The sequence below is a fragment of the Ischnura elegans genome, chromosome 6, assembly GCF_921293095.1.
Source record: "Ischnura elegans chromosome 6, ioIscEleg1.1, whole genome shotgun sequence".
Taxonomy (NCBI): domain Eukaryota; kingdom Metazoa; phylum Arthropoda; class Insecta; order Odonata; family Coenagrionidae; genus Ischnura; species Ischnura elegans.
Window position 1 is genome coordinate 120,409,878 of NC_060251.1, and position 26,355 is coordinate 120,436,232.

At 32.7% G+C, this 26,355-nt stretch overlaps 1 protein-coding gene across 1 annotated transcript in view; it reads left to right on the plus strand.

Moving 5' to 3' along the window:
- LOC124161598 overlaps nucleotides 1–7,693 on the plus strand; it is a 516,681-nt gene extending 508,988 nt beyond the window's left edge. The window contains exons 9-13 of the mRNA XM_046537983.1: nucleotides 38–212; nucleotides 1,042–1,177; nucleotides 4,014–4,143; nucleotides 5,195–5,344; nucleotides 7,476–7,693. Of these exons, the coding sequence (XP_046393939.1) occupies nucleotides 38–212; nucleotides 1,042–1,177; nucleotides 4,014–4,143; nucleotides 5,195–5,344; nucleotides 7,476–7,517 (633 nt within the window). The 3' untranslated portion in view covers nucleotides 7,518–7,693. The remainder of the gene's footprint in view (nucleotides 1–37; nucleotides 213–1,041; nucleotides 1,178–4,013; nucleotides 4,144–5,194; nucleotides 5,345–7,475) is intronic.
- Nucleotides 7,694–26,355: the final 18,662 nt, after the last annotated feature.

A 26,355-nucleotide genomic window follows, 5' to 3' on the forward strand; every position in this document is an offset into this window, starting at 1 on the left:
GTCGTTGGCTTCCCATATCTTTGGTTCTGTGACGCAGGAGTTGGCCGCGAGCCTGGCTGGTAAAGGCAAAGGAAAGCTGCACGCCGTGAGAGCAGACGTTGGCAAGGAAGAGGACGTGGTGAGGGCCTTCCAATGGGTCCGGGAGCATCTGGGAGCAGTTCACGTGCTCATCAACAATGCCGGATACGCGCCCTACTCTTTCCTCTCCAAGCGTACGTCACAAATTCTTATCCTATCACGGCTGTGTGGACGTCGAAAACTTGTTTTTATATCCTTCTTCTTCTTATATCTTCTCCTGAACCTCATATTTTGCAAAACAACTTTAAGAAAATGGGCACAGCAGTTATTATAATTCAGAAATATTCCATATAGAAAATATAAGGTACTAATTTACGCTTCGCAACAAGTGGAAATTTAAATTTGTGTCAGTAGTAAAGAAAATATTGTAAAAAAAATTGAATTGAAATTACATATTCTCAATTTTTCGGCTACCTCCGCGTCGGTTGGTGTACTCCGAATAAATGGAGAATTAGCAGTTGGGCGGTGTCGCATCAACCCATGTGATCAGTTCTCAATTTTTACGCTTCAAAACGTGTTTGATAACTATGTTTCACAGTTCTCTGATATGTTATTTCGGAAATTTGGACTTGCGAGCGGTGAAAATGTCCAGACGGGAAGTCCAAATGCGCATTTAAGTTCGAAGGAAAAATATCTCCAAATGAGTTTTATAGATTGTCGAATGGAATCATCAACAGAGAGGAGACCAAGGACCAAAGTCCGAGGGCTAATTGCTTGAGACTAACGTGTAAACGGTTTCGGAGATGTTTTTTCCTCCTACCTCTAGTTGACACTTGGGTTCTGCCTCTCCTCGGACTTAGGGACTGCCTTTATCCAAAATCTGTGGTAGCTTAAAATACTTATTCTAAGCGGTGGCATAATATCAAAAATCATCATAAAAATTCCCAATCGCCACTATTTTATAGATGTACAGTATTATGCATTCATTTATTCAGCAAATGATGTTGAAATCCTTTCTTCCAGTGGAGAGGGAACAGTACCAGAAGGTTCAAGCATGCTTCGACACGAACGTGATGGGAGTGATCATGTGTTCGAACGAAGCGATCAAGTTGATGCGAGAGAAAGGCATCGATGACGGACACATCATCAACATCAACAGGTACTTTATCTCTACTTAGTTCTCTACTCAATCCATCTATCGGCTAATATTTTAACTATAGAATAAGGAGTGAGGAATCGGTGAGTGAGAATCTTTATCCCGTAGTTTTTACTGTTTACATCGACAAGGAAATCGATTAAATCATAGGGAATACTTTGGGTGTCAATATCCGAGTAGAGAGAAGTTTTGTGATGTGATTTGCTGAAAATATAGCAGTCATGAATGAGACGGCGAATGTTTTGAAAAAGACTGTGACAAATATGGAGTGCAAATGACCCTGTTGTCGACGCATCCCTAAAAACGCATCTCTACTACAAGTATGGAAAAGATAATGGCCAGATATCAGCTGAGAAACAACATAAAAGGTGATCAAGATGCAGAAACAGATAATAAACTTTTAAGTATGCAAATAAAAGCATGAAGAGGTGAAAGAGTTTCGTTGCCTTGGAATCCGAACAACAAACGATGGACGAAACAAGAAAGAATCAATCAATTGAAAAGCACAAGTGAAGAAGGGAAGGAAGAGTCTTCTTGCAGATGAGAATACAAGCATAGAAGCAAAGAAACTGTCAGATGCAGGGGCGCAGCTAAGAATATGTAAAGGCTAGGGGAAGTTTTAAGCGCAACTAATACTTACGGGTTCTTAGGATGCACCTGCTTACTTTGGTGGGTATTGCATACCCTCCATGGTAAGCAGGAACTGCGGGGGCCCTCCTCCAGAAATTTTTTAAGAATAATGGTTCAAAATGGCGAGTTTTATGGCTTTCTGATGGATATTTGATTAATCCTAACACTATTATATGATTAATACTGATCCAAATAAGTAAAATGAATTAAACTTAAAAATTTCTCTGAGCTCAGGGGGGGTGGGGGTGGTTTATCCCCCAAAACATCCCCCCCCCTCGCTGCGCCAATGATCAGATGCGAAACATGGGGAATGTTTCTTTATGGAAGCGAGGCTTGGACGTTGACAGACAGCAGCAGAGAAGTCAAGAGTGGAAGCATTCGAAATGTGGTGCTACCAAAGAATGATGAAGATAAAATGGATCGACCGTGTAAGTAACGAGGAAGTGCTAAGAAGAGTGGGAGAAAAGAGAAACCTCCTAAAAACCTTATGCAGAAGACGGTACAACTTAGTTGGCCACATTATGATGTCTTGATGGAAATAATCGTAGGAGGACAGGTGGAAGGGAAGAAGGGCAATGAGTTTGATGGGGAGGGGAATGAGAAGGACCGTGAGTTGCGTACGACAGATTATAAAGAATGTAAAGGAGAAGAAATACGTCGCTATGAAAAGTCATGGAAGTAAGAGTCAAACCAATATCACGACTGTTGACTTATGATAGTGTTGACGATTGGATGAATTTCCTTCCGTTCATCTCCTCCATTTGTTTTCCGACGATTGATTCCATCGTCTCATAAAATGGCTAATTTGTTGGTCCCGTCGTCTTCCCAAGGTGTTCGTAAAACCACACTCCTTCTACTCGACTCGACTCGAACTCGTAACTTTTCACCATTAAAAAGCATTGAGAAGGGAGAAGGGAAAGATGTCATTCTCCACCCATAATATCAGAGATAACAATTGTTTCTCGATACATACAGTTAATTGTGGAACTTACTTGGATGATTGATTGCATGCTTTTTTATTCTTTTTTTTTAGTATAGTATTTTCACTACTGCATTTTCACTTTTTTCTTCCGTCATTTAACTATGGAATATTATTTGTTATTAGTCCTCTACGTTTTCGCAGTAAAACCTTGCATGATTCAATCATGGCATGCTTACGCTATATTAAAAACTAACCTTTAGCCTATCTTGAGTCTCCGTTAGAGTTTTAGAATAATAGTGTCGGGTTGCATTGAGTTATAGACGCAAGGGGGACACCTGAATGAACGTGTACGTGTTACTATTATTACCATAAAAATATATTGATAACTATATGCAGTGTGCATATGGGGAAAGATATTGAATGATGTTGTTTGGTCACCCCTGCCAAACACGCTATAGGTGACTCGTTGGGTTTAATGTAGACGCAGGGATTTCTCGTTGCTACTAATTGTAAGTTAAGTAATCATGCTTGAAGATCTTCGAAATCTGATGCTACAGGAGATTGACAATTGAGAGGGATGAAGTGGATAGATAAGTAGAAGCGGATACAGGGGAGGATCCAGGATTTATTTCTGTGGGGGCACAAGCAAGGCCGTAACCAGGATTTTGTTCTGGGGGGCACAAGGTTACCTCGTAATGCAAAATGAACGCAATGATAATGAGACTTTTATTAAAAATCTTGCATATTTTTAAGGGTCTAGGGGGAGCACGTGCCCCCCCTTAGATCTGCCTATGAGTGGATAGATAAGTGGAAGTGAATAGATAGCAGGAAGTGTATGGGTAGGAAGAGAAGAGAAGTCTTTTGAGAACTTTGGCAAGAAGACGGACATTTTAATCGGCCACATAATGTGACACGTAGGTCAGATGGAAAAAATAGTTGGAAGAACAGGTGGAAGAGAAGGGCAAAGGAAAGCCACAAAGGAGAAAATGCAGGGAGCAGGTAAGAATTTTTAAGTAGAGGAATTATGAAGGTGTTATAAGATTTAAGGGGCATTGAGTGGAGAGCTGCGTCGGGTGAACCGGAGTTGGAGCCCCTTATTCGCCAATTGGCGGATTGGAGGCGGTTTCTAGAACTATTTTCCCCGCGCGTTATGGTTACTAAATTTTTATCAACGAATCGGATTTATTATCGAAGTTACCATTTCATAAAAGGCAAGTTGTAAATTTTAATAGTTTAATTTTAATCTCCTTCGGTTATGCCCAAACTCTTCATTGTGTCTTTGAACAGTATTGCTGGCCACTTCATCGGCGTGGGAGCGGGTTTCTGCGCCTACAACGCTTCCAAGTTTGCACTTACAGTGATCACGGAGGGACTACGGCGGGAGCTAGCCGAAGCCAAGTCCAAGATTAGGATGACGGTAAATATCATTTCGACATTCAATTCAATGAACCCACAACAATGGAATACTCACAAAGCATAATGTTATGGAATTCATTACGTTATTATGTGAAGATCGCCAAAGATGTGCCAATATTTCAATAGTCATGCCTCAAAGTTCTAAGAACTACCAAGGAAATACCGATACATATTTCAAATTAAAATTTTGATACTAATTGGGAGTATAAGAGATATTATTTCGTCGCTCATTGTACATTTGAAAGTTTATTTCGCATTGATTCCGTCTCGTTTTTCTCCACGTTTATGGTGCATATTCTTCATCTATCTTACTTTTAAACTGATCCCAGTCCTTTTATAGTAAATAATGACTTTTTCTTCCACATTAAATTGATTTCAGTCCTTTAGTGTTGCAAACTACAACAAGAGACGATCTGCTGGTATGAACAGAGCAGCAGATAGTCTCTTGTTATCTTCTTTTGTACTTCAAGGGTTGTTCCCGAAGCAAATGAACTCGAGTAACGGCAAGTATAAGCTAATTATTTCTGTACAAGTGCGCGCATATGCTCCTTCGCATGTCCCACATCACTGCGCATGGCCAAGATGCCCCACGTCACGTAATCCCCCACTCACCTCTCCCCTCGCCCTGACGACGAAGCCAGTTGGGTGCTTGATTACGATTTCGTTTGTTAATTGCTTTTTCATTACCATTTACATTATTTTGTCACTCAAAAAGAATTTCATAGCCATTTGTAATCAACTATAAAATTGAAATTCTTTTCCTGGGTCGGAAAATCACCCAACTTTGAATATTTTCTCGGTCCACTTGATTCGGATGGAATTGCGACTTGGAAAATTAAATTCTTGGACCTTTTATGACGTTTATTTGGAGACGTCGATTATGTCCGTGTCCGTCGATTGTGTGTAGGGAATCTCCCTCCACATTTCACTAATGGCATATGGTCCCCGATTCATTTTCACGATCAGTTTGTCCCAGTCTTAAGTGATTCGTTTGATTACAATTACGAATCGATTTATTGAATCGGTATTTTTTCTCTTGGACTGAATTGCAGAGCATCAGCCCGGGAGCCGTGGATACGAACATGGGAGCGGCAAGCGATTGGCCAGACCACGAGAAGTACATGGCCACTATACCTGCCCTCAAGACTCATGACGTCACTGCCTCGGTTGTCCACGCGCTTGCAGCGTCGCCAGATGTTCAGGTGAGTTCAAGTCACGAGGTCTGCTCAAACAATAACGGGAATTTTAGTTTTTTTAGAAAGAGAAAATATTTATCAATTTGTCTGCATTAACGTTGTTCCCTTCAATATAGTTTTCATTAGATATGCATTGCATTGGATATTCATAGCTCTTTAACCTTTTCCACGTTTTCATCGGTCGTTGTTGTGCTTGGGCGACCGCCATCTTCAACGTGTTAACGGCCATCTTGGAAACGATCATACCACTCGTATATTCTTGTTTTTCTCATAGCCCACTCACCATTGCTTTTGGTAACATTTCACACACTTTGTTTCACTATATTTGCTGACTATTCTTTGGCTTGCAATCGTTCTTTGATCCATTTCTTTTCATAATGGAAAGTCTTCGAGCTCAAATAAGCACGTCTAACCTTACTTAATAGTTGGCACAGAAAAAGTAAGCATTGATTACAGCTGATGATTTTATCATACTTCAGGGGCGTGTATACCAACAAAATAAAACATAGTAAATTCTCTCTCCAGGCTCGCAACATTTTAAAAATTCCGTTACTTTATGAAAACACCACTTGGGTTTATCCCCACTTGGGATAATCATCATTGTGATTCAATAATCCCAAGATTGGTTTGACGCAGCTCTCTAGATAGCTCCAATCCATCTGCAAACCTTATTATATTTACTCTGCACCACTCTTCTTTTCGTCCTTATGAACTTATCCTATGTAACTCAATCAGAGTCTTCCTTAGGCTTCTTTCCACTTTCCACTTACACTTCCGCGATTGCCTCATCATCCCTCGTGGTGTGGCCGATAAATCCTATTTCTTTTGGTATTTTTTAAAAGACTTCTCTTTTCTCCATTCTCTTCTTAGCACTTCCTCATTACTTACTCCACGGTCGATCTATTTTATCTCCATCATTCTTATGCATAGCATTTCGACTGCTACCACTCTTGCCTTCTCTGCTGCTGTCAACCAACAAGCCTCGCTTTCATTGAGAAAAATTAGCGAAATTTCGGCACATCTATTTGTAGCATCTGATGAATTATTTCCTCACTTCTTCCCTTGAATTCTCATTTGTAAGTATACTCTTCTTTCCGCAGAAACCCCTTTTCGCCTGTGCTATTTTAATGTCTCTTTCTTTATAGATTCACTTTTTATCCGGCTTCACCGGTAGCAAAATTTTAACTTCTTAAATATTTTTTCTCTAGCTTAAGTTTTTGTCTATCACAGCTTCCTAGTTTTTACGTACACTGGGGACAATTCTATGATCACCGTAGAGCACTTACTTCTTGCGATGAAATCCATTCCACACTCTAGAAGGCCTTCTCCACCTCAAAAAAGAAACTACGAAAGTGCGTTTGTTCCTTTGCTCATTTCCCTTATGTAGTGGAGAAAAATATCTTCTCTTGTACTCCTCATTTCCTAAATCCGAATTGTCACTCATTTAGCCATTCTTCTGATCTTAAATCTATTCTCCTGTAAATTATTCTCGTTTTTTTCGAAGCATGGGTCGTGAGACTTATGTTCCTTAAATATCAACACATCTCTGCTCTATTCTTTTGGGGAATGTGAATGATGATGATCTTCTCGGAGTCTCTTGGTATGTATGCGTTGATGTTTATGGACTTACATGTAAGTCTGCCTTCGTCTAATCATCCCTAAGTTTGCTTTCATTTAGGTGAGGGTAGAGATCACCTCAGACGTTGGGGAGGTAGTGTTGCATGCTACAATCATGGTTTATTCCTAAGTATATGCAATATTTACATGTGAGACTTTAAAATAACCACAGTTATATAAATCAGTCTTTCTGTCCCAGCAATTGATGCGGGTATTGTCTCTAATATTGAAAACTGAAAACCTGAAGAAAGGGTAATTATTTACAAATTTTACCAAACGGGGAAACTAAAAAATACCGAAATTTGTCTTCTTAGGTAACTTGCCGTAATTACCTACTTGAGGTGCCGGGATAATAGCATTACTTAGATTAAGGTAATTTCGCTGACAACTGAAAAACTCTGGCCACAGGCCAAACCACAGGCGTTTTTAGAGTACTTATTCGGGGTAGGTGAGGCTGTTATTGCATTGAAAAAGTTGTGTTGAAAATTTATCTCTAAGCATTATATTTTTTCCATTACAGATTGCTGAGGTGATTCTACGCCCAGTTGGAGAAACAATTTGAACATTTGGCTTAAAATCGGTCCATTTTATGTTCCCTGTGTGAAAATAGAATATTGAAACCGAACATATGCGTTGTTTTGGAAATGTAATCATGACCATTGTGAGAGGAGAAAACCAAACACATTGTATATATCGGTACTATACCATCACAAATAAAGGCAAAGTACAGACTGGAAACACTTGATTCAGTAAAATAGCTCATATCAACCTTTGTAATGTAGACAGGATACATTGTATCAACCTTAATGACGGTCAATCTAACAGATAAAAGGAAACTGCTGATGTTGATCTTAAAATTTAATAACGAAATAATTTCAAACGAAAGAAAATGGTTCTGCTTCTGGTTTGGCTTTGCTGATCAGATGATGATACAGATGATCAATGTTTACTAACTGTCTGCTAATTAAAAACTTGAAATGATACTATTACCCCGGTACCTCAGGCAGGTAATTATCGAAAGAAGACAAATTTCGGCATTTATTAGTCACTCCGTTTGTTGCGTATTTAATGGCTCTTTCGTCACGTTTTCAGTTTTCAATATTTAAGTCAATATTTCCGATATCCGCATCAACTGCTGGCACAGAAAAACTTATTTAAATGACTGTGGTTATTTTATCATCTTTCAGGTAAAAATTATATATATTTAGGAAGAAACCGTGATTTAAACCATTAAAACCATTGTAATGTAACCATTGTGAAACCATTAAAAGGCTTGTGATGCTAATGCTCCCTCCCCAAGTGTAAAGCTTATTATATGACGATCGCTAAAAACTTGCTATCCTTTCAATATTAATAGCTCAAAAACCAGAGAAAAAAATCCAGGGAATGCCTGCTTTGGATTATTATTCTCATCCTATCAGATCACCACCTGCTACAGACCCTAAACTCTGTTGTATTTTGTTAATATTCTTATTATTTGATTTTTAAGAAGCCATACAGATACAACCGTTACAAGAACTTAATCAAAAACAACTAAAAATATTTTACCGTAACATATAAACATATAAAGCCTTTAAACATATGAGAAACATTAAACATATGAGAAATTGCACACTCTAACACACTCGGCGTCAAAATGATGCGCCGCTGTACTTTGCAAATTTATATCTGGACTTCACTACATGCCACAACAACGAATGTTACGTCATTTTAAAGATAGTTTTATTTTCAATTCTAATGTATTTTTTTTTTTGTAAAAAAATCAAAAATGTAGACAAGCCAGATCAAGAAATGACTCCGCGCGCCGTAAAAAATAGCCGTTTTGTCAACTTTATGAAATTTGTGACTCAACCTAGGGGAAACTACTACATCTAGTACATTCATCTTCCTCAATAAGTTACAAATAATAAAATGGCTTTTTGCGTATTTTTAGAACGCATATTTTGTTGTAAAATAACGAAAATGTTCAAACATTATCTAGTCCTAGAAAGAAAAAATAAAATTGATAGAAACACTTCTTAATTTGTTTGCAGTTTTTCTATGATCCGAAAAGAAATAATTTATATGTGGTATAGATTATATATGGCCATTAAAAGAGTACGCTGGAACGAACGAATGCTGCGTTTCTCGTCTTGCACGCGAAACGTTGCTTCCCGGTAACCGACACTGGCCTTGCGCGGTCCCATTTGGCAACATGGCATTAATAGAGGTTATTAAAATTCACAAATATCAATATCTATTGAATTACGGATCATAGAAAAATAAAAGATAAATTAAGAAGTGTTCCTATCAATTTTATCTTTTCTTTTGTGGTAAACTGTAGGATTGAATTGTGTTTAAACATTTTCGTTGCTTTACAACAAAAAATACGTTCTGAAAATACGCAAAAGCCATTTTATTAATTTAAATCAATGTATGCAACTTTTTGTGGACGATGAATGCTGTAGACTTTGTAGTTTTAGCTAGGTTGAATCACAAAGTTCATGAAGTTGACAAAACGGCTAATTTTACGGTGCGCGGAGTCATTTCTTGCTCTGGCTTATATACTTTTTTGAAATTTTCATAAAATAAAAAATACATCAGAATTTAGAATAATTGACGCAATGAATTAACGTATTGCTCATTATCATGGAATTAAATGAAGTCCAGATATAAATTTGCAGAGCACAGCGGCACACTTTGACGCACCTAGTAAGGAAAGCTCGCTGCAGGGCATCGTGTTGATGTTGATAAAGAATACCGCTAAGTTCAATGGAAGAGAGAAGTGTGAACCATGCATGCCTGAAGCTTGGCTTGTTCTGCAATTGCTACTACTACCAAAGCACAAGGCCAGCTTTTAGAAGTGCCCTTGAGATTTCGATTTCGACTTCGATATCAGTTGAGACGGAAATATTCGATATTAGTTGACGGAGGGGGAAGGGAGGGATGGGTGTAGGGAAGAGGTGCATTGTGGGAGGGGGATGCAAAGAGGGTGGTTGTTATAGCGAACCGAGTGAAGTCTACTGAACTCCGTGCCTCAGATAAAACTAGCTCCAAACAATCCACAACATCCTATTTCAACAGAAACTACTCAGGTAAGTGACTAAAGAAGGATATTGTTGACCGCGGGTATTATAATATAATTAAAAAATATACCCTTTGCAAAAAAGGCAGAGCTGCTGCAGAAGCTGCAACTCTCGCAAAGGCAATTTACCTCCTCTTCCACAACTTCATCATTTATCATTGCAGTCCAACGAAGATCATTGACGACTACATTGTACTTTTTTGGAATGGAGAGGTCAATACATTCGTTGGAATGAAAAAAATCAAAGTACTGTTTGGATGGGGAGGTCAAAGACCTTCGTTCGACTGGTAAGTTCAATGACCTTATCGGGAGATATGGGGGAGAAGGGGGGTCAATGCCCTTCGTCGGACTGGATTGGTAAATGACGAAGCTGTTACTTGAGGGATCAATGACATTCGTTCGACTGGAAAGTTCAATGAAATCATCGGGAAAGGAGACCTTCGTTTGACTGGAGAGGGCACTATCCTTTTTTCTGAATTGAAGAAAAATACGAAATTACACTCCAGAATTGAATTTTATTGCTATAAACACGATTTCCGTAAGAAGTTATAAAAAGGTGAAATGACAATGAAGAAATCAATTCTATTTCTAGAAACACGAATTCAGTCCGACGTAAGAAAAATGCGTAATGAAACTCCAGAATTGAATTTTATTGCTAGAAACACGATTTCAATGCGATGTAATAAAATGCGAAATGAATCTCCAGAATTGAAATTCATTTCTAGAAACACGATACGAGTCTGAGGTAAGAAAAATGCGAAATGAAATTTCAGAATAAAATTTTATTGCTGAAAATAACAATTCAGTACTAAGGAAGAAAAATTCGAAAAGACACTCCAAAATTGCATTTTATTGCTATGAACACGATTTCAGTACGTAACAAAAAAAAGCGTAATAACACACATGAAATGAATTTTACTGTCACAAACACGATATCAGTGCGAAGAAAGAAAAATGCGATATGACACTCAAGAAATAAGTTTTATTGCTATTAAAGCAATTTCAGTGCGAATAAAGAAAACTGCGATATGACAACCCAGAAGAGAATTTATTGCTGTGAAATGATTTCAGTACAAAGTAAGAAAAATGCGAAATATCACGCCGTAATTCAATTTTAATGCTATAAACACAATATCAGAGCGAAGGAAGAAAAATAAGAAATGACGCTAAAAATTGAATTGAATGGCTTTGAACAAGATTTCAATAACAAGTAATCAAAATGCGAAATGACACTCCAGAATTGAATTTTATTGGTAGAAACATGATTTCAGTACGAAGTAAAAAAAGCCATATGACAATCCAGAGTTGAATTTTAATGCTATCAACACAAATTTCGTGCGAAGTTAGGAAAATGCAAAATGACACTCAAAAAATTAATTTTAATGTTACAAAAGCGAATTAATAAAAATGGAAAGAAAAACCTTCAATGGCACTTCAGAATTGAATTTTATTTCTAAAAAGACAATTTCAGCAGGAAATAAGAATTATGCAAAATGAAACTGAAGGAATAAATTTCAATAATGAAATCACTATTTCAGTACGAAGTGTGAAAAATGCGAAATAACACTCCAAAATTGAATTTATTGCTATCGACACGATTGCAGTACTAAGTAATAAAAATCCGAAATAACACTCCAGAATTAAATATTATTGATGTGCAAAAAATTTCAATATAAGAAATATAAATGCCAAATAGCATTCAAAAATTGAATTTTTAATTCTATAAACACGATTCCAGTACGAAATAATAAAAATGTAAATGACACAAGAAACAAATTTATTGCCATAAACACAATTTTAGTGCAAATTTACAAAATGCGAATGACCCTCAAGAAATAATTTTTATTGCTATGCACACGAATTTAGTATGAGTTTAGAAAATTTCAAATTCAAACTACAAAGTTGAATTATATTCCTAAAAGCAAGATTTCAGTCCGATGCTTGAAAAATGCGAAATGGCACTATAAACTACAATTTTATGCTACAAAAACGATTGCAGTCGAAATTAAGAAAAATGTGAAATGACACCCCAGAATTGAAATTTATTGCTAAAAACACGATTTCAGTCCAAGGTAAGAAAAATTCGAAATGAGAGACAAGATTTGTATTTAATGCTTTAAAACCGATTTCAGTACGATGCATGAAAATGCAAAACGACGATCCAGAATTGAATTTTACGAGAAACACGATTTTAGTGCGATGTAAGAAATATGCAAAAGACTGATAAAATGAATTTTATTGCAAGAAACATAATTTCAGACCGAAGAAAAAAATGCGAATTGAGTTTCCAGAATTGATTTTTATTGCTTGAAACACAATTTTATTGCTATGTGAGAAAAATGCAAAATGAGACTCCAATTTTGGATTTTATTCCTGGAGACACGATTATATTGCGATAAAAAAGAAAATGCAAAATAATACTCCAGAATTCAATTTTATTAAAGGAACTCAATTTAAGGGCAAGATAAAAAGAATATGAAATAACATTCCAGAAATGAATTTTATTGCTAGAAACAAGATTTCAGTAGGAGGTTAAAAAGAAAGAAATGATCATTCAGATTTGAAAATTATTGCTAGAAACACCATTTAAGGTCAAGAAAAAAAAAGCGAAATTACACTCCAGAATTGAATTATGTATCTAGAAAAAAGATAGGCGCGCCTCTTACCTCAGCAGTAACTCTCGGAATTCATTTAGAATATTGAATACTAAATGTCATATCGTATTTTTCTTACCTCAGCTGTAACTCTACGAATTCTTTCAGAATTTTAAATTCAAGATGTCATTTCGTTTTTTTCTTACCTCAGCAGTAACTCTACGAATTATTTTAGAATTTTGAAATTTAGGTGTCATTTCGTATTTTTCTTACCTCAGCAGTGAAACAACAAATTTTTTTAGAATTTTGAATTCTAGATGTCATTTCGTATTTTTCTTATCTCAGCAGTGAAACTACGAATTCTTATGGGAATTTTGAATTCTAGAAGTCATTTCGTATTTTTCTTTCCTCAGCAGTAACTCTTCGAATTCTTTTAGAATTTTAAATTCTAGGTGTCATTTCGTATTTTCCTACCTCAGCAGTAAATTTACGAATTCTTTTTGAATTTTGAATTTTAGTTGTCATTTCGTTATTTTTTACCTTAGCAGTAACTCTCCAAATTCTTTTAGAATTTTTAATTTTAGGTGTCATTTCGTATTTTTCTAACCTCAGCAGTAACTATACGAATTATTTTACCACTTTAAATACTAGATGTCATTTCGTATTTTTCCGACCTAGGCAGTGAAACTACGAATTCTTTTAGAATTTCGAATTCTAGATGTGATTTCGTATTTTTCTTACCTCAGCAGTAACTCTACGAATTATTTTAGCACTTTAAATTCTAGATGTTTTTTCGTATTTTACTTACATCAGAAGTAAATCATAAAATTATTATAGAATTTTGAATGCCATATGTCATTTCGTATTTTTCTTTCCTCAGCAGTATATCTACGAATTCTATTAGAATTTTAATTCTAGGTGTCATTTCATATTTTTCTTATCCCAGCAGTAATTCTACGAATTCTTTTAGAATTTTGAATTTTATGTGTCATTTCGTATTTTTCATACCTCAGCAGTAACTCTACGAATTCTTTAAGAATTTTAAATCCTAGATGTAATTTCGTGTTTTTTTTTACCTCAGCAGTGAAACTACGAATTATTTTAGCATTTGTAATTCTAGATGTCATTTCGTTTTTTTCTTACCTCAGCAGTAAATCTCCGAATACTTATACAATTTTAAAGTTTAGGTGTCTTTCCGTATTTTTCTTATCTCAGCAGTAACTCTTCGAATTCTTTTACAATTTTAAATTCTAGATGTAATTTCGTTTTTTCCTACCTCAGCAGTAAATCTACGAATTCTTTTAGAATTTTAAATTCTAGATGTCATTTCGTTTTTTCTTACCTCGGCAGTAAATCTCCGAATACTTATACAATTTTAAAGTTTAGGTGTCTTTCCGTATTTTTCTTATCTCAGCAGTAACTCTTCGAATTCTTTTAGAATTTAAAATTCTAGATGTCATTTCTTTTTTTCCTACCTCAGCAGTAAATCTACGAATTCTTTTAGAATTTTGAATTTTAGTTGTCATTTCGTTATTTTTTACCTTAGCAGTAACTCTCCAAATTCTTTTAGAGTTTTTAATTTTAGGCGTCATTTCGTATTTTTCTAACCTCAGCAGAAACTATACAAATTATTTTAGCACTTTAAATACTAGATGTCATTTCGTATTTTTCCGACCTAGGCCGTGAAACTACGAATTCTTTTAGAATTTCGAATTCTAGATGTGATTTCGTATTTTTCTTATCTCAGCAGTAACTCTACGAATTAATTTAGCACTTTAAATTCTAGATGTCATTTCGTATTTTACTTACATCAGCGGTAAATCTACAAATTATTATAGAATTTTGAATACCATATGTCATTTTGTATTTTTCTTTCCTCAGCAGTAAATCTAAGAATTCTTTTAGAATTTTAATTCTAGGTGTCATTTCATATTTTTCTTACCTCAGCGGTAACTCTACGAATTCTTTTATAATTTTGAGTTTTAGGTGTAATTTCGTATTTCTCATACCTCAGCAGTAACTCTACGAATTATTTTAGAATTTTGAATTCTAGGTGTCATTTCGTTTTTTTCTTACCTCAGCAGTAATTCTACGAATTTTTTTAGCATTTAAATTCTATATGTCATTTCGTATTTTTTTACCTCGGCAATAACTCTACGAATTTTTTAAGCATTTTAAATTCTAGATGTCATTTCGTATATTTCTTACCTCAGCATTAAATCTTCGAATTCTTTTAGAATTTTGAATTCTAGATGTCATTTCGTATTTTTCTTACCTCAGCAGTAAATCTACAAATTCTTTTAAAATTTTTAATTCTAGGTGTCATTTCGTATTTTTCTTACCTCAGCAGTAAATCTACGAAATCTTTTAGAATTTCAAATTCTAGATGCCATTTCGTATTTTCTTACCTCAGCAATAACTCTACGAATTATTTTAGCACATTAAATTCTATTTGTCATTTCGTATTTTTCTTACCTCAGGTAGTAAATCTACGAATTCTTTTAGAATTTTGATTTCTAGATGTCATTTCGTATTTTTCTTACCTCAGCAGAAACTCTACGAATTCTTTTAGAACATTAAATTCTAGACGTCATGTCGTATTTCTCTTAACTCTGCAATAAATCTAAGAATTCTTTTAGAATTTAAATTCTAGATGTCATTCCGTATTTTTCTTTCCTCAGCAGTAACTCTCTGAAGTCTTTTAGAATATTGAATTCTAGTTGTCATTTCGTATTTTTCTTGCCTTAGCAGTAATTCTACGAATTCTTTTAAAATTTTGAATTCAAGATGTCATTTCGTATTTTTCTTACCTCAGCAGTAACTCTACGAATTATTTTATCATTTTAAATTCTAAATGTCAGTTCGTATTTTTCTTTCCTCAGCAGTAAATCTAAGAATTCTTTTAGAATTTAGAATTCTAGACGTTATTCCGTATTTTTCTTACCTCAGCAGTAACTCTTCGAATTCTTTTAGAATTTTGAATTCTAGGTATCATTTCGTATTTTTCTCACCTCAGAAATAACTCTACGAAATATTTCATAATTTTGATATTTAGGTGTCATTTACTATTTTTCTTATGCAAGCAGTTTTTTCCATTAAATTTTAGCACTTTAATTTCTAAATGTTATTTCGTATTTTTCTTACCTCAGCAGTAATTCTACGAATTCTTTTAGAATTTTGAACTCTAGATGTCATTTCGTATTTTTCTTACCTTAGCTATAACTCTACGAATTTTTTTAGCATTTAAATTCTAGATGTCATTTCGTATTTTTTTACCTCAGCAATAACTCTACGAATTATTTTAGCATTTTATTTTCTAGATGTCATTTCGTATATTTCTTACCTCAGCAGTAATTCTACGAATTCTTTTAAAATTTTGAATTCTAGATGTCATTTCGTATTTTTCTTACTTCAGCAGTAATTCTCCGTATTGTTTAAGAATTTTGAAATCTAGGTATCATTTCGTATTTTTCTTACCACAGCAGTAACTCTACGAATTCTTTTAGAATATTTAATTCTAGATGTCATTTCGTATTTTTTTTACCTCAGATATAACTCTACGAATTCATTTTGGACTTTTAATTCTAGATGTCATTTCGTATTTTTCATACCTCTGCCGTAAATCTACGAATTCTTTTAGAATTTTGAATTCCATATGTCATTTCCTATTTTTCTTACCTCAGCAGTAAATCTACGAATTCTTTTAAAATTTTGAATTCTAGGTGTCATTTCGTATTTTTCTTACCTCAGCAATAACTCTACGAATTATTTTAGAATTTTGAATTCTAGATGTCATTCCGTAATTTTCTTACCTAAGCAGAAACTGTACGAATTGTTTTAGAATATTGATTTCTAGATGTCATTTCGTATTTTTATTACCTCAGCAGAAACTCTACGAATTCTTTTAGCACATTAAATTCTAGACGTCATGTCGTATTTTTCTTAACTATGCAATAAATCTAAGAATTTTTTTAGAATTTTGAATTCTAGATGTCATTCCGTATTTTTCTTTCCTCAGCAGTAACTTTTTGAAGTCTTTTAGAATATTGAATTCTAGTTGTCATTTCGTATTTTTCTTATCTATGCAGTGAAACTACGAGATGATTTGGGAATTTTGAATTCTAGATGTCATTTCGTATTTTTCTTACCTTAGTAGTAACTCTCGGAATTCTTTTAGAATTTTAAAGTGTAGGTGTCATTCCGTATTTTTTCTTATCTCAGCAGTTTCTCTGCGAATTCTTTTAGAATTTTAAATTCTAGATGTCATTTCGTTTTTTCTTACCTCAGCAGTATCTCTCCGAATTCTTTTACAATTTTTGAAGTTTAGGTGTCATTCCGTATTTTTCTTATCTCAGCAGTTACTCTTCGAATTCTTTTAGAATTTTAATTTCTAGATGTCATTTCGTTTTTTCCTACCTCAGCAGTAATTCTACGAATTCTTTTTGAATTTTGAATTTTAGTTGTCATTTCGTTATTTTTTTGCTTAGCAGTAACTCTCCAAATTCTTTTAGAATTTTTAATTTTAGGTGTCATTTCGTATTTTTCTTCCCCCAGCAGTAAAAGTACGAATTATGTTATCATTTTAAATTCTAGATGTCATTTTGTATTATTCTTACCTAAGAAGTAAGTCTACGAATTCTTTTAGAATTTTGAATTCTGAGTGTCATTTCGTTTTTTTTTACCTCAGCAATAACTCTACCAATGATTTTAGCATTTTGATTTCTAGATGTCATTTCATATTTTTATTACCTAAGCAGTAACTCTACGAATTCTTTCATAACTTTGATTTATAGGTGTCATTTACTATTTTTCTTATCCCAGCAGTAACTCTTCGAATTATTTTAGCACTTTCAATTCTAGATGTCATTTCGTTGTTTTCTTACCTACGCTGTGAATGTACGAATTCTTTTACAATTTTGAATTCTAGATGTCATTTCGTATTTTTCTTACCTCAGCCGTAACTCTCCGAATTCTTTTAAAATATTAATTGTAGGTGTCATTTCGTAATTTCTTACCTCAGCTGTAACTCTAGAAATTCTTTTAGAATTTTGCATTCTAAGTGTCATTTCGTATTTATCTTACCTCAGCAGTAAATCTACGAATTCTTTTAGAATTTTGTATTCTAGACGTCATTTCGTATTTTTCTTACCTCAGCAGTAAATCTACGAATTCTTGTAGAATTTTGAATTCTAGATGTCATTTCGTTTTTTTATTACCTCAGCAGTAACTCTCCGAAATCTTTTAGAATTTTGAATTTTAGATGTCATTCCGTATTTTTCTTACCCCAGCAGTAACTCTCCATAATCTTTAAGAATTTTGAATTCTAGATGTCATTTCGTATTTTTCTTCCCTCAGCAGTAAATCTACGAATTATTATAGAATTTTGAATTCTATACGTCATTTCGTATTATTCTTACCTCAGTAGTAAATCTACGAATTCTTTTAGAATTTTGAATTCTAGATGTCATTTCGTATTTTTCTTATCTCAGCAGTAACACCTCGAATTTATTTAGAATTTCGAATTCTTGATGTCATTTCGTAATTTTTTTACCTAAGCAGTAAATCTACGAATTCTTTTAGAATTTTGAATTCAAGATGTCATTTCGTATCTTTCTTAAGTATGCAGTAAATCTACGAATTCTTTTAGAATTTTGAATTCTAGATGTTATTCCGTATTTTTCTTACCTCAGCAGTAAATCTACTATTTCTTTTAGAAATTTGAATTCTAGATGTCATTTCGTATTATTCCTACCTCAGCAGTAACTCTACGAACTAGTTTAGCACTTTTAATTCTAGATGTCATTTCGTAGTTTTCTTACCTAGGCAGTGAAACTACGAATTCTTTTAGAATTTGGAATTCTAGATGTTATTTCGTATTTTTCTTACCTTAGCAGTTACTCTCCGTATTCTTTTAGAATTTTTATTCTAGGTGCCATATCGTATATTTCCTACCTCAGCAGTAATTCTTGAATTCTAGATGTCATTTCGTATTTTTCTTACCTCAGCAGTAAATCTACGAATTCTTTTAGAATTTTGAATTCTAGATGTCATTAAGTATTTTTCTTACCTCAGCCGTAACTCTCCGAATTCTTTTAAAATATTAATTGTAGGTGTCATTTCGTATTTTCTTACCTCAGCTGTAACTCTAGAAATTCTTTTAGAATTTTGCATTCTAAGTGTCATTTCGTATTTATCTTACCTCAGCAGTAAATCTACGAATTCTTTTAGAATTTTGTATTCTAGACGTCATTTCGTATTTTTCTTACCTCAGCAGTAAATCTACGAATTCTTGTAGAATTTTGAATTCTAGATGTCATTTCGTTTTTTTATTACCTCAGCAGTAACTCTCCGAAATCTTTTAGAATTTTGAATTCTAGATGTCATTCCGTATTTTTCTTCCCCCAGCAGTAACTCTCCATAATCTTTAAGAATTTTGAATTCTAGATGTCATTTCGTATTTTTCTTCCATCAGCAGTAAATCTACGAATTATTTTAGAATTTTGAATTCTATACGTCATTTCGTATTATTCTTACCTCAGTAGTAAATCTACGAATTCTTTTAGAATTTTGAATTCTAGATGTCATTTCGTATTTTTCTTATCTCAGCAGTAACACCTCGAATTTATTTAGAATTTCGAATTCTTGATGTCATTTCGTAATTTTTTACCTAAGCAGTAAATCTACGAATTCTTTTAGAATTTTGAATTCAAGATGTCATTTCGTATCTTTCTTAAGTATGCAGTAAATCTACGAATTCTTTTAGAATTTTGAATTCTAGATGTTATTCCGTATTTTTCTTACCTCAGCAGTAAATCTACTATTTCTTTTAGAAATTTGAATTCTAGATGTCATTTCGTATTATTCCTACCTCAGCAGTAACTCTACGAACTAGTTTAGCACTTTTAATTCTAGATGTCATTTCGTAGTTTTCTTACCTAGGCAGTGAAACTACGAATTCTTTTAGAATTTGGAATTCTAGATGTTATTTCGTATTTTTCTTACCTTAGCAGTTACTCTCCGTATTCTTTTAGAATTTTTATTCTAGGTGCCATTTCGTATATTTCCTACCTCAGCAGTAATTCTTGAATTCTAGATGTCATTTCGTATTTTTCTTACCTCAGCAGTAAATCTACGAATTCTTTTAGAATTTTGAATTCTAGATGTCATTAAGTATTTTTTTTACCTCAGCAGTAAATCTACGATTTCTTTTAGAATTTTGAATTCTAGATGTCATTTCGTATTTTTCTTACCTAAGCAGTAACTATACGAATTATTTCAGCACTTTAAATTTTAGATGTCATTTCGTATTTTTCTTACCTCAGCAGTAACTCCACGAATTCTTTTAGAATTTTAAATCCTAGATGTCATTTCGTGTTTTTTTTTACCTCAGCAAGGAAACTACGAATTATTTCAGCACTTTATATTTTAGATTTCTTTTCGTTTTTTTCTCACCTCAGCAGCATTTCTAAGAATTATTTCAGCACTTTAAATCCAGATGTCATTTCGTATTTTTCTTACCTCAGCATTAAATCTACGAATTCTTTTAGAATTATAATTTTAGATGTCATTTTTGTTACCTCAACAGCAACTCTACGAATTATTTCAGCACTTTAAATTTAAGATGTCATTTCGTATTTTTCTTACCTCATCAGTAACTCTATGAATTCTTTTAGAATTTTAAATCCTAGATGTCATTTCGTGTTTTTTTTACCTCAGCATTTTAACTACGAATTATTTTAGCATTTGTAATTCTAGATTTCTTTTCGTTTTTTTCTTACCTCAGCAGTAAATCTACGAATTCTTTTAGAATTTCGAATTTTAGGTGTCACTTTTTTTTTCTTACCTCAGCAGTAAATCTACGAATTCTTTTAGAATTTTTAATTCTATATGTCATTTCGTATTTTTCTTACCTCAGATGTAAATCTACGAATTCTTTTAGAATTTTGAATTCTAGATGTCATTTCGTATTTTTTTTATCTCAGCAATAAATCTACGAATAACTTTAGCACTTTAAATTCTAGATGTTTTATCGTATTTTACTTAACTCAGCAGTAAATCTATAAAATATTATAGAATTTTGAATACAATTTGTCATCTCGTATTCTTCTTACCTCAGCAGTAAATCTACGAATTCTTTTAGAATTTTAAATCCTAGATGTCATTTCGTATTTTTCTTACCTCAGCAGTAACTCTCCCAATTCTTTTAGAATTTTGAATTCTAGATGTCATTTCGTACTTTTCTTACCTCAGCAGTAACTCTACGAATTCTTTTAGAATTTTGAATTCTAGGTTATCATTTTGTATTTTTCTTACCTCAGCAGTAACTCTACGAATTCTTTTAGAATTTTGATTTCTAGCTGTCATTCCGTATTCTTCTTACCTCAGCAGCAAATCTACGAATTCTTTTAGAATTTTGAATTCTAGATGTCATTTACAATTTTTCTTATCCCATCAGTAACTCTACGAATTATTTTAGCACTTTAAATGATAAATGTCATTTCGTATTTTTCTTACCTCAGCAGTAACTCACCGAATTCTTTTAGAATTTGGAATTCTAGGTGTCATTTCGTATTTTTAATACCTCAGCAGTAACTCTACGAATTCTTTAAGATTTTTGAATTCTAGATGTCATTTCGTATTGTTTTTACCACAGCAATAACTCTACCAATTATTTTAGCATCATGATTTCTAGCTGCCATTTCGTATTTTTATTACCTCAGCAGTTACTCTCCGAATTCTTTTAGAATTTAATTCTAGGTGACATTTCGTGTTTTTCTTACTTCAACAGTAACTCTACGAATTCTTTTAGAATTTTGAATTATAGGTGTCATTTCGTATTTAAATTACCTCTGCAGTAAATCTACGAATTCTATTGTAATTTTGAATTATAGATGTCATTTCGTATTTTTATTACCTCATCAGTAAATCTACGAATTCTTTTAGAATTTTTAATTCTAGGTGTCATTTCGTATTTTTATTACCTCAGCAGTAACTCTACGAATTCTTTTAGAATTTTGAATTCTAGGTGTCATTTCGTATTTTTCTTACATCAGCAGTAACTCTACGAATTCTTTTAGAATTTTAAATTCTAGCTGTCATTCCGTATTCTTCTTACCTAAGCAGAAAATCTACGAATTCTTTTAGAATTTTAAATTCTAGATGTCATTTACTATTTTTCTTATCCCGTCAGTAACTCTACGAATTTTTTTAGCACTTTAAATGATAAATGTCATTTCGTATTTTTCTTACCTCGGCAGTAAGTCACCGAATTCTTTTAGAATTTGGAATTCTAGGTGTCATTTCGTATTTTTCTTACCACAGCAGAAAATCTACGAATTCTTTTCGAATTTTGAATTCTAGATGTCATTTACTATTTTTCCTATCCCATCATTAACGCTACGAATTATTTTAGCTTTGTAAATGATAAATGTCATTTCGTATTTTTCTTACCTCAGCAAAAACTCACCGAATTCTTTTAGAATTTGTAGTTCTAGGTGTCATTTCGTATTTATCTTACCTCAGCAGTAACTCTACGAATTCTTTTAGAATTTTTATTTCTAGCTGTCATTCCGTATTCTTCTTACCTCAGTAGAAAATCTACGAATTCTTTTAGAATTTTGAATTCTAGATGTCAATTAATATTTTTCTTATCCCATCAGTAACTCTACGAATTCTTTAAGATTTTTGAATTCTAGATGTCATTTCGTATTTTTTTTACCACAGCAATAACTCTACCAATGATTTTAGCATTTTGATTTCTAGATGTCATTTCGTATTTTTATTACCTAAGCAGTAACTCTTCGAATTCTTTCATAACTTTGATTTATAGGTGTCATTTACTATTTTTCTTATCCCAGCAGTAACTCTTCGAATTATTTTAGCACTTTCAATTCTATATTTCATTTCGTTGTTTTCTTACCTACGCAGTGAATGTACGAATTCTTTTACAATTTTGAATTCTAGATGTCATTTCGTATTTTCTTACCTCAGCAGTAACTCTAGAAATTCTTTTAGAATTTTGCATTCTTAGTGTCATTTCGTATTTATCTTACCTCAGCAGTAAATCTACGAATTCTTTTTGAATTTTGTATTCTAGATGTCATTTCGTATTTTTCTTACCTCAGCAGTAAATCTACGAATTCTTGTAGAATTTTGAAATCAAGATGTCTTTTCGTATTTTTATTACCTCAGCAGTAACTCTCCGAAATCTTTTAGAATTTTGAATTCTAGGTGTCATTTCGTATTTTTCTTACCTCAGCAGTAAATCTACGAATTATTTGAGAATTAAGAATTCTAGATGTCATTTCCTATATTCTTACCTCAGCAATAATTCTACGAATTATTTTAGCCTTTTTAATTGTAGATGTCATTTCTTAGTTTTCTTACCTCAGCAGTAAATCTACGAATTATTTTAGAATTTTGAATTCTAGCTCTCATTCCGTATTCTTCTTACCTCAGCAGTAAATCTACGAATTCTCTTAGAATTTTGAATTCTAGGTGTCATTTCGTATTTATCTTACCTCAGCAGTAACTCTACTAATTATTTTAGCAATTTCAATTCTATATGTCATTTCGTATTTTTCTTACCTCAGTAGTAAAGCTACGAATTATTTTAGAATTTTAAATTCTTGATGTCATTTCGAATTTTTCTTACCTCAGCAGTAAATCTACGAATTCTTTTAGAATTTTTAATTCTAGATGTCATTTCGTATTTTTCTTACCTCAGCAGTAACTCTACGAATTATTTTAGTTTTTTAAATTCTATATGTCATTTTGTATTTTTCTTACCTCAGCAATAACTCTACGAATATTTTTTGATTTTTTACGTATATTTCAGCACTTTAAATTTTAGATGTCATTTCGTATTTTTCTTACCTCAGCAGTAACTCCACGAATTCTTTTAGAATTTTAAATCCTAGATGTCATTTCGTGTTTTTTTTTACCTCAGCAGTGAAACTACGAATTATTTCAGCACTTTAAATTCTAGATTTCTTTTCGTTTTTTTCTCACCTCAGCAGCATTTCTAAGAATTATTTTAGCACTTTAAATCCAGATGTCATTTCGTATTTTTCTTACCTCAGCATTAAATCTACGAATTCTTTTAGAATTTTGAATTATAGATGTCATTTCGTATTTTTCTTACCTCAACAGCAACTCTACGAATTATTTCAGCAACTTAAATTTTAGATGTCATTTCGTATTTTTCTTACCTCAGCAGTAACTCTACGAATTCTTTTAGAATTTTGAATTCTAGGTGTCATTTCGTATTTAACTTACCTCTGCAGTAAATCTACGAATTCTTTTGTAATTTTGAATTCTAGGTGTCATTTCGTATTTATCTTACCTCTGCAGTAAATCTACCAATTCTTTTGGAATTTTGAATTATAGATGTCATTTCGTATTTTTCTTACCTCATCAGTAAATCTACGAATTATTTTAGAATTTTTAATCCTAGATGTCATTTCGTATTTTTCATACCTCAGTTGTGAATCCATCAATTATTTTAGAATTTTGAATTCTAGGTGTTATTTCGTATTTTTATTACCTCAGCAGTAAATGTACGAATTATTTTAGAATTTTGATTTCTAGATGTCATTTCGTATTTTTCTTACCTCAGCAGATATACTACGAATTTTTTAGCACATTAAATTCTAGATGTCATTTCGTATTTCTCTTAACTCAGCAGTAAATCTAAGAATTCTTTTTGAATTTTGAATTCTAGATGTCATTCCGTATTTTTATTACCTCAGCAGTAACTCCCCGAAGTCTTTTAGAATTTTGAATTCTAGGTGTCATTTCGTATTTTTCTTACCTCAGCAGTAACTCTACGAATTCTTTCATAATTTTGATATTTAAGTGTCATTTACTATTTTTCTTATCCCAGCAGTAACTACGAATTATTTTAGCACTTAAAATGATAAATGTCATATCGTTTTCTTCTTACCTCAGCAGTAACTCTACGATTTCTTTTAGATTTTCGATTTCTAGATGTCATTTCGTATTTTTCTTACCTCAGCAATAACTCTACCAATTATTTTAGCAATTTCAATTCTAGATGTCATTTCGTATTTTTATTACCTCAGCAGTAAATCAACGAATTATTTTAGAATTTTTATTCCTAGATGTCATTTCGTATTTTTCAAACATCAGCTGTGAATCCACCAATTATTTTAGAATTTTGAATTCTAGGTGTCATTTCGTATTTTTATTACCTCAGCAGTAAATGTACGAATTATTTTAGATTTTTGATTTCTAGATGTCATTTCGTATTTTTCTTACCTCAGCAGAAATTCTACGAATTCTTTTAGCACATTAAATTCTAGATGTCATTTTGTATTTCTCTTAACTCAGCAGTAATTCTAAGAATTCTTTTTGAATTTTGAATTCTAGATGTCATTCCGTATTTTTCTTACCTCAGCAGTAACTCTACGAATTCTTTCATAATTTTGATATTTTAGTGTCATTTACTATTTTTCTTATCCCAGCAGTAACTACGAATTATTTTAGCACCTTAAATGATAAATGTCATATCGTTTTTTTCTTACCTCAGCAGTAACTCTGAGAATTCTTTTAGAATTTGGAATTCTAGGTGTCATTTCTTATTTTTCTTACCTCAGCAGTAACTCCACGAATTATTTTAGCACTTTAAATTCTAGATTTAATTTCGTATTTTTCTTACCTCAGCAGTAAATCTACGAATTATTTTAGAATTTTATATTCTTGATGTCATTTCGTATTTTTCTTACCTCAGCAGTAAATCTACGAATTCTTTTAGAATTTTGAATTCTAGGTGTCATTTCGTATTTATCTTACCTCTGCAGTTAATCTACGAATTCTTTTAGAATTTTGAATTATAGATGTCATTTCATATTTTTCTTACCTCATCAGTAAATCTACGAATTATTTTAGAATTTTTAATCCTAGATGTCATTTCGTATTTTTCGAACCTCAGTTGTGAATCCATCAATTATTTTAGAATTTTGAATTCTAGGTGTTATTTCGTATTTTTATTACCTCAGCAGTAAATGTACGAATTATTTTAGAATTTTGATTTCTAGATGTCATTTCGTATTTTTCTTACCTCAGTAGAAATTCTACGAATTCTTTTAGCACATTAAATTCTAGATGTCATTTCGTATATCTCCTAACTCAGCAGTAAATCTAAGAATTCTTTTTTAATTTTGAATTCTAGATGTCATTTCGTATTTTTCATACCTCAGCAGTAACTCTCCGAAGTCTTTTAGAATTTTGAATTCTAGGTGTCATTTCGTATTTTTCTTACCGGAGCAGTAAATCTACGAATTCTTTTATAATTTTGAATTCAAGATGTCATTTCGTATTTTTTTTACCTCAGCAGTAAATCTACGAATTCTTTTTGAATTTTGAATTCTATATGTCATTTCGTATTTTTCTTACCTCAGCAATAACTTTACCAATTATTTTAGCATTTTGATTTCTAGATGTCATATCGCATTTTTATTACCTCAGCAGTTACTCTATGAATTCTTTCATAATTTTGATTTTTAGGTGTCATTTACCATTTTTCTTATCCCAGCAGTAACTGTACGAATTATTTTAGCACTTTCAATTCTAGATGTCATTTCGTAATTTTCATACCTAGGCAGTGAATCTACGAATTATTTTAGCACTTTAAATTCTAGATGTTATTTCGTATTTTTCTTACCTCAGCAGTAACTCTACGAATTCTTTTAGAATTTTGAATTCTAGGTGTCATTTCGTAT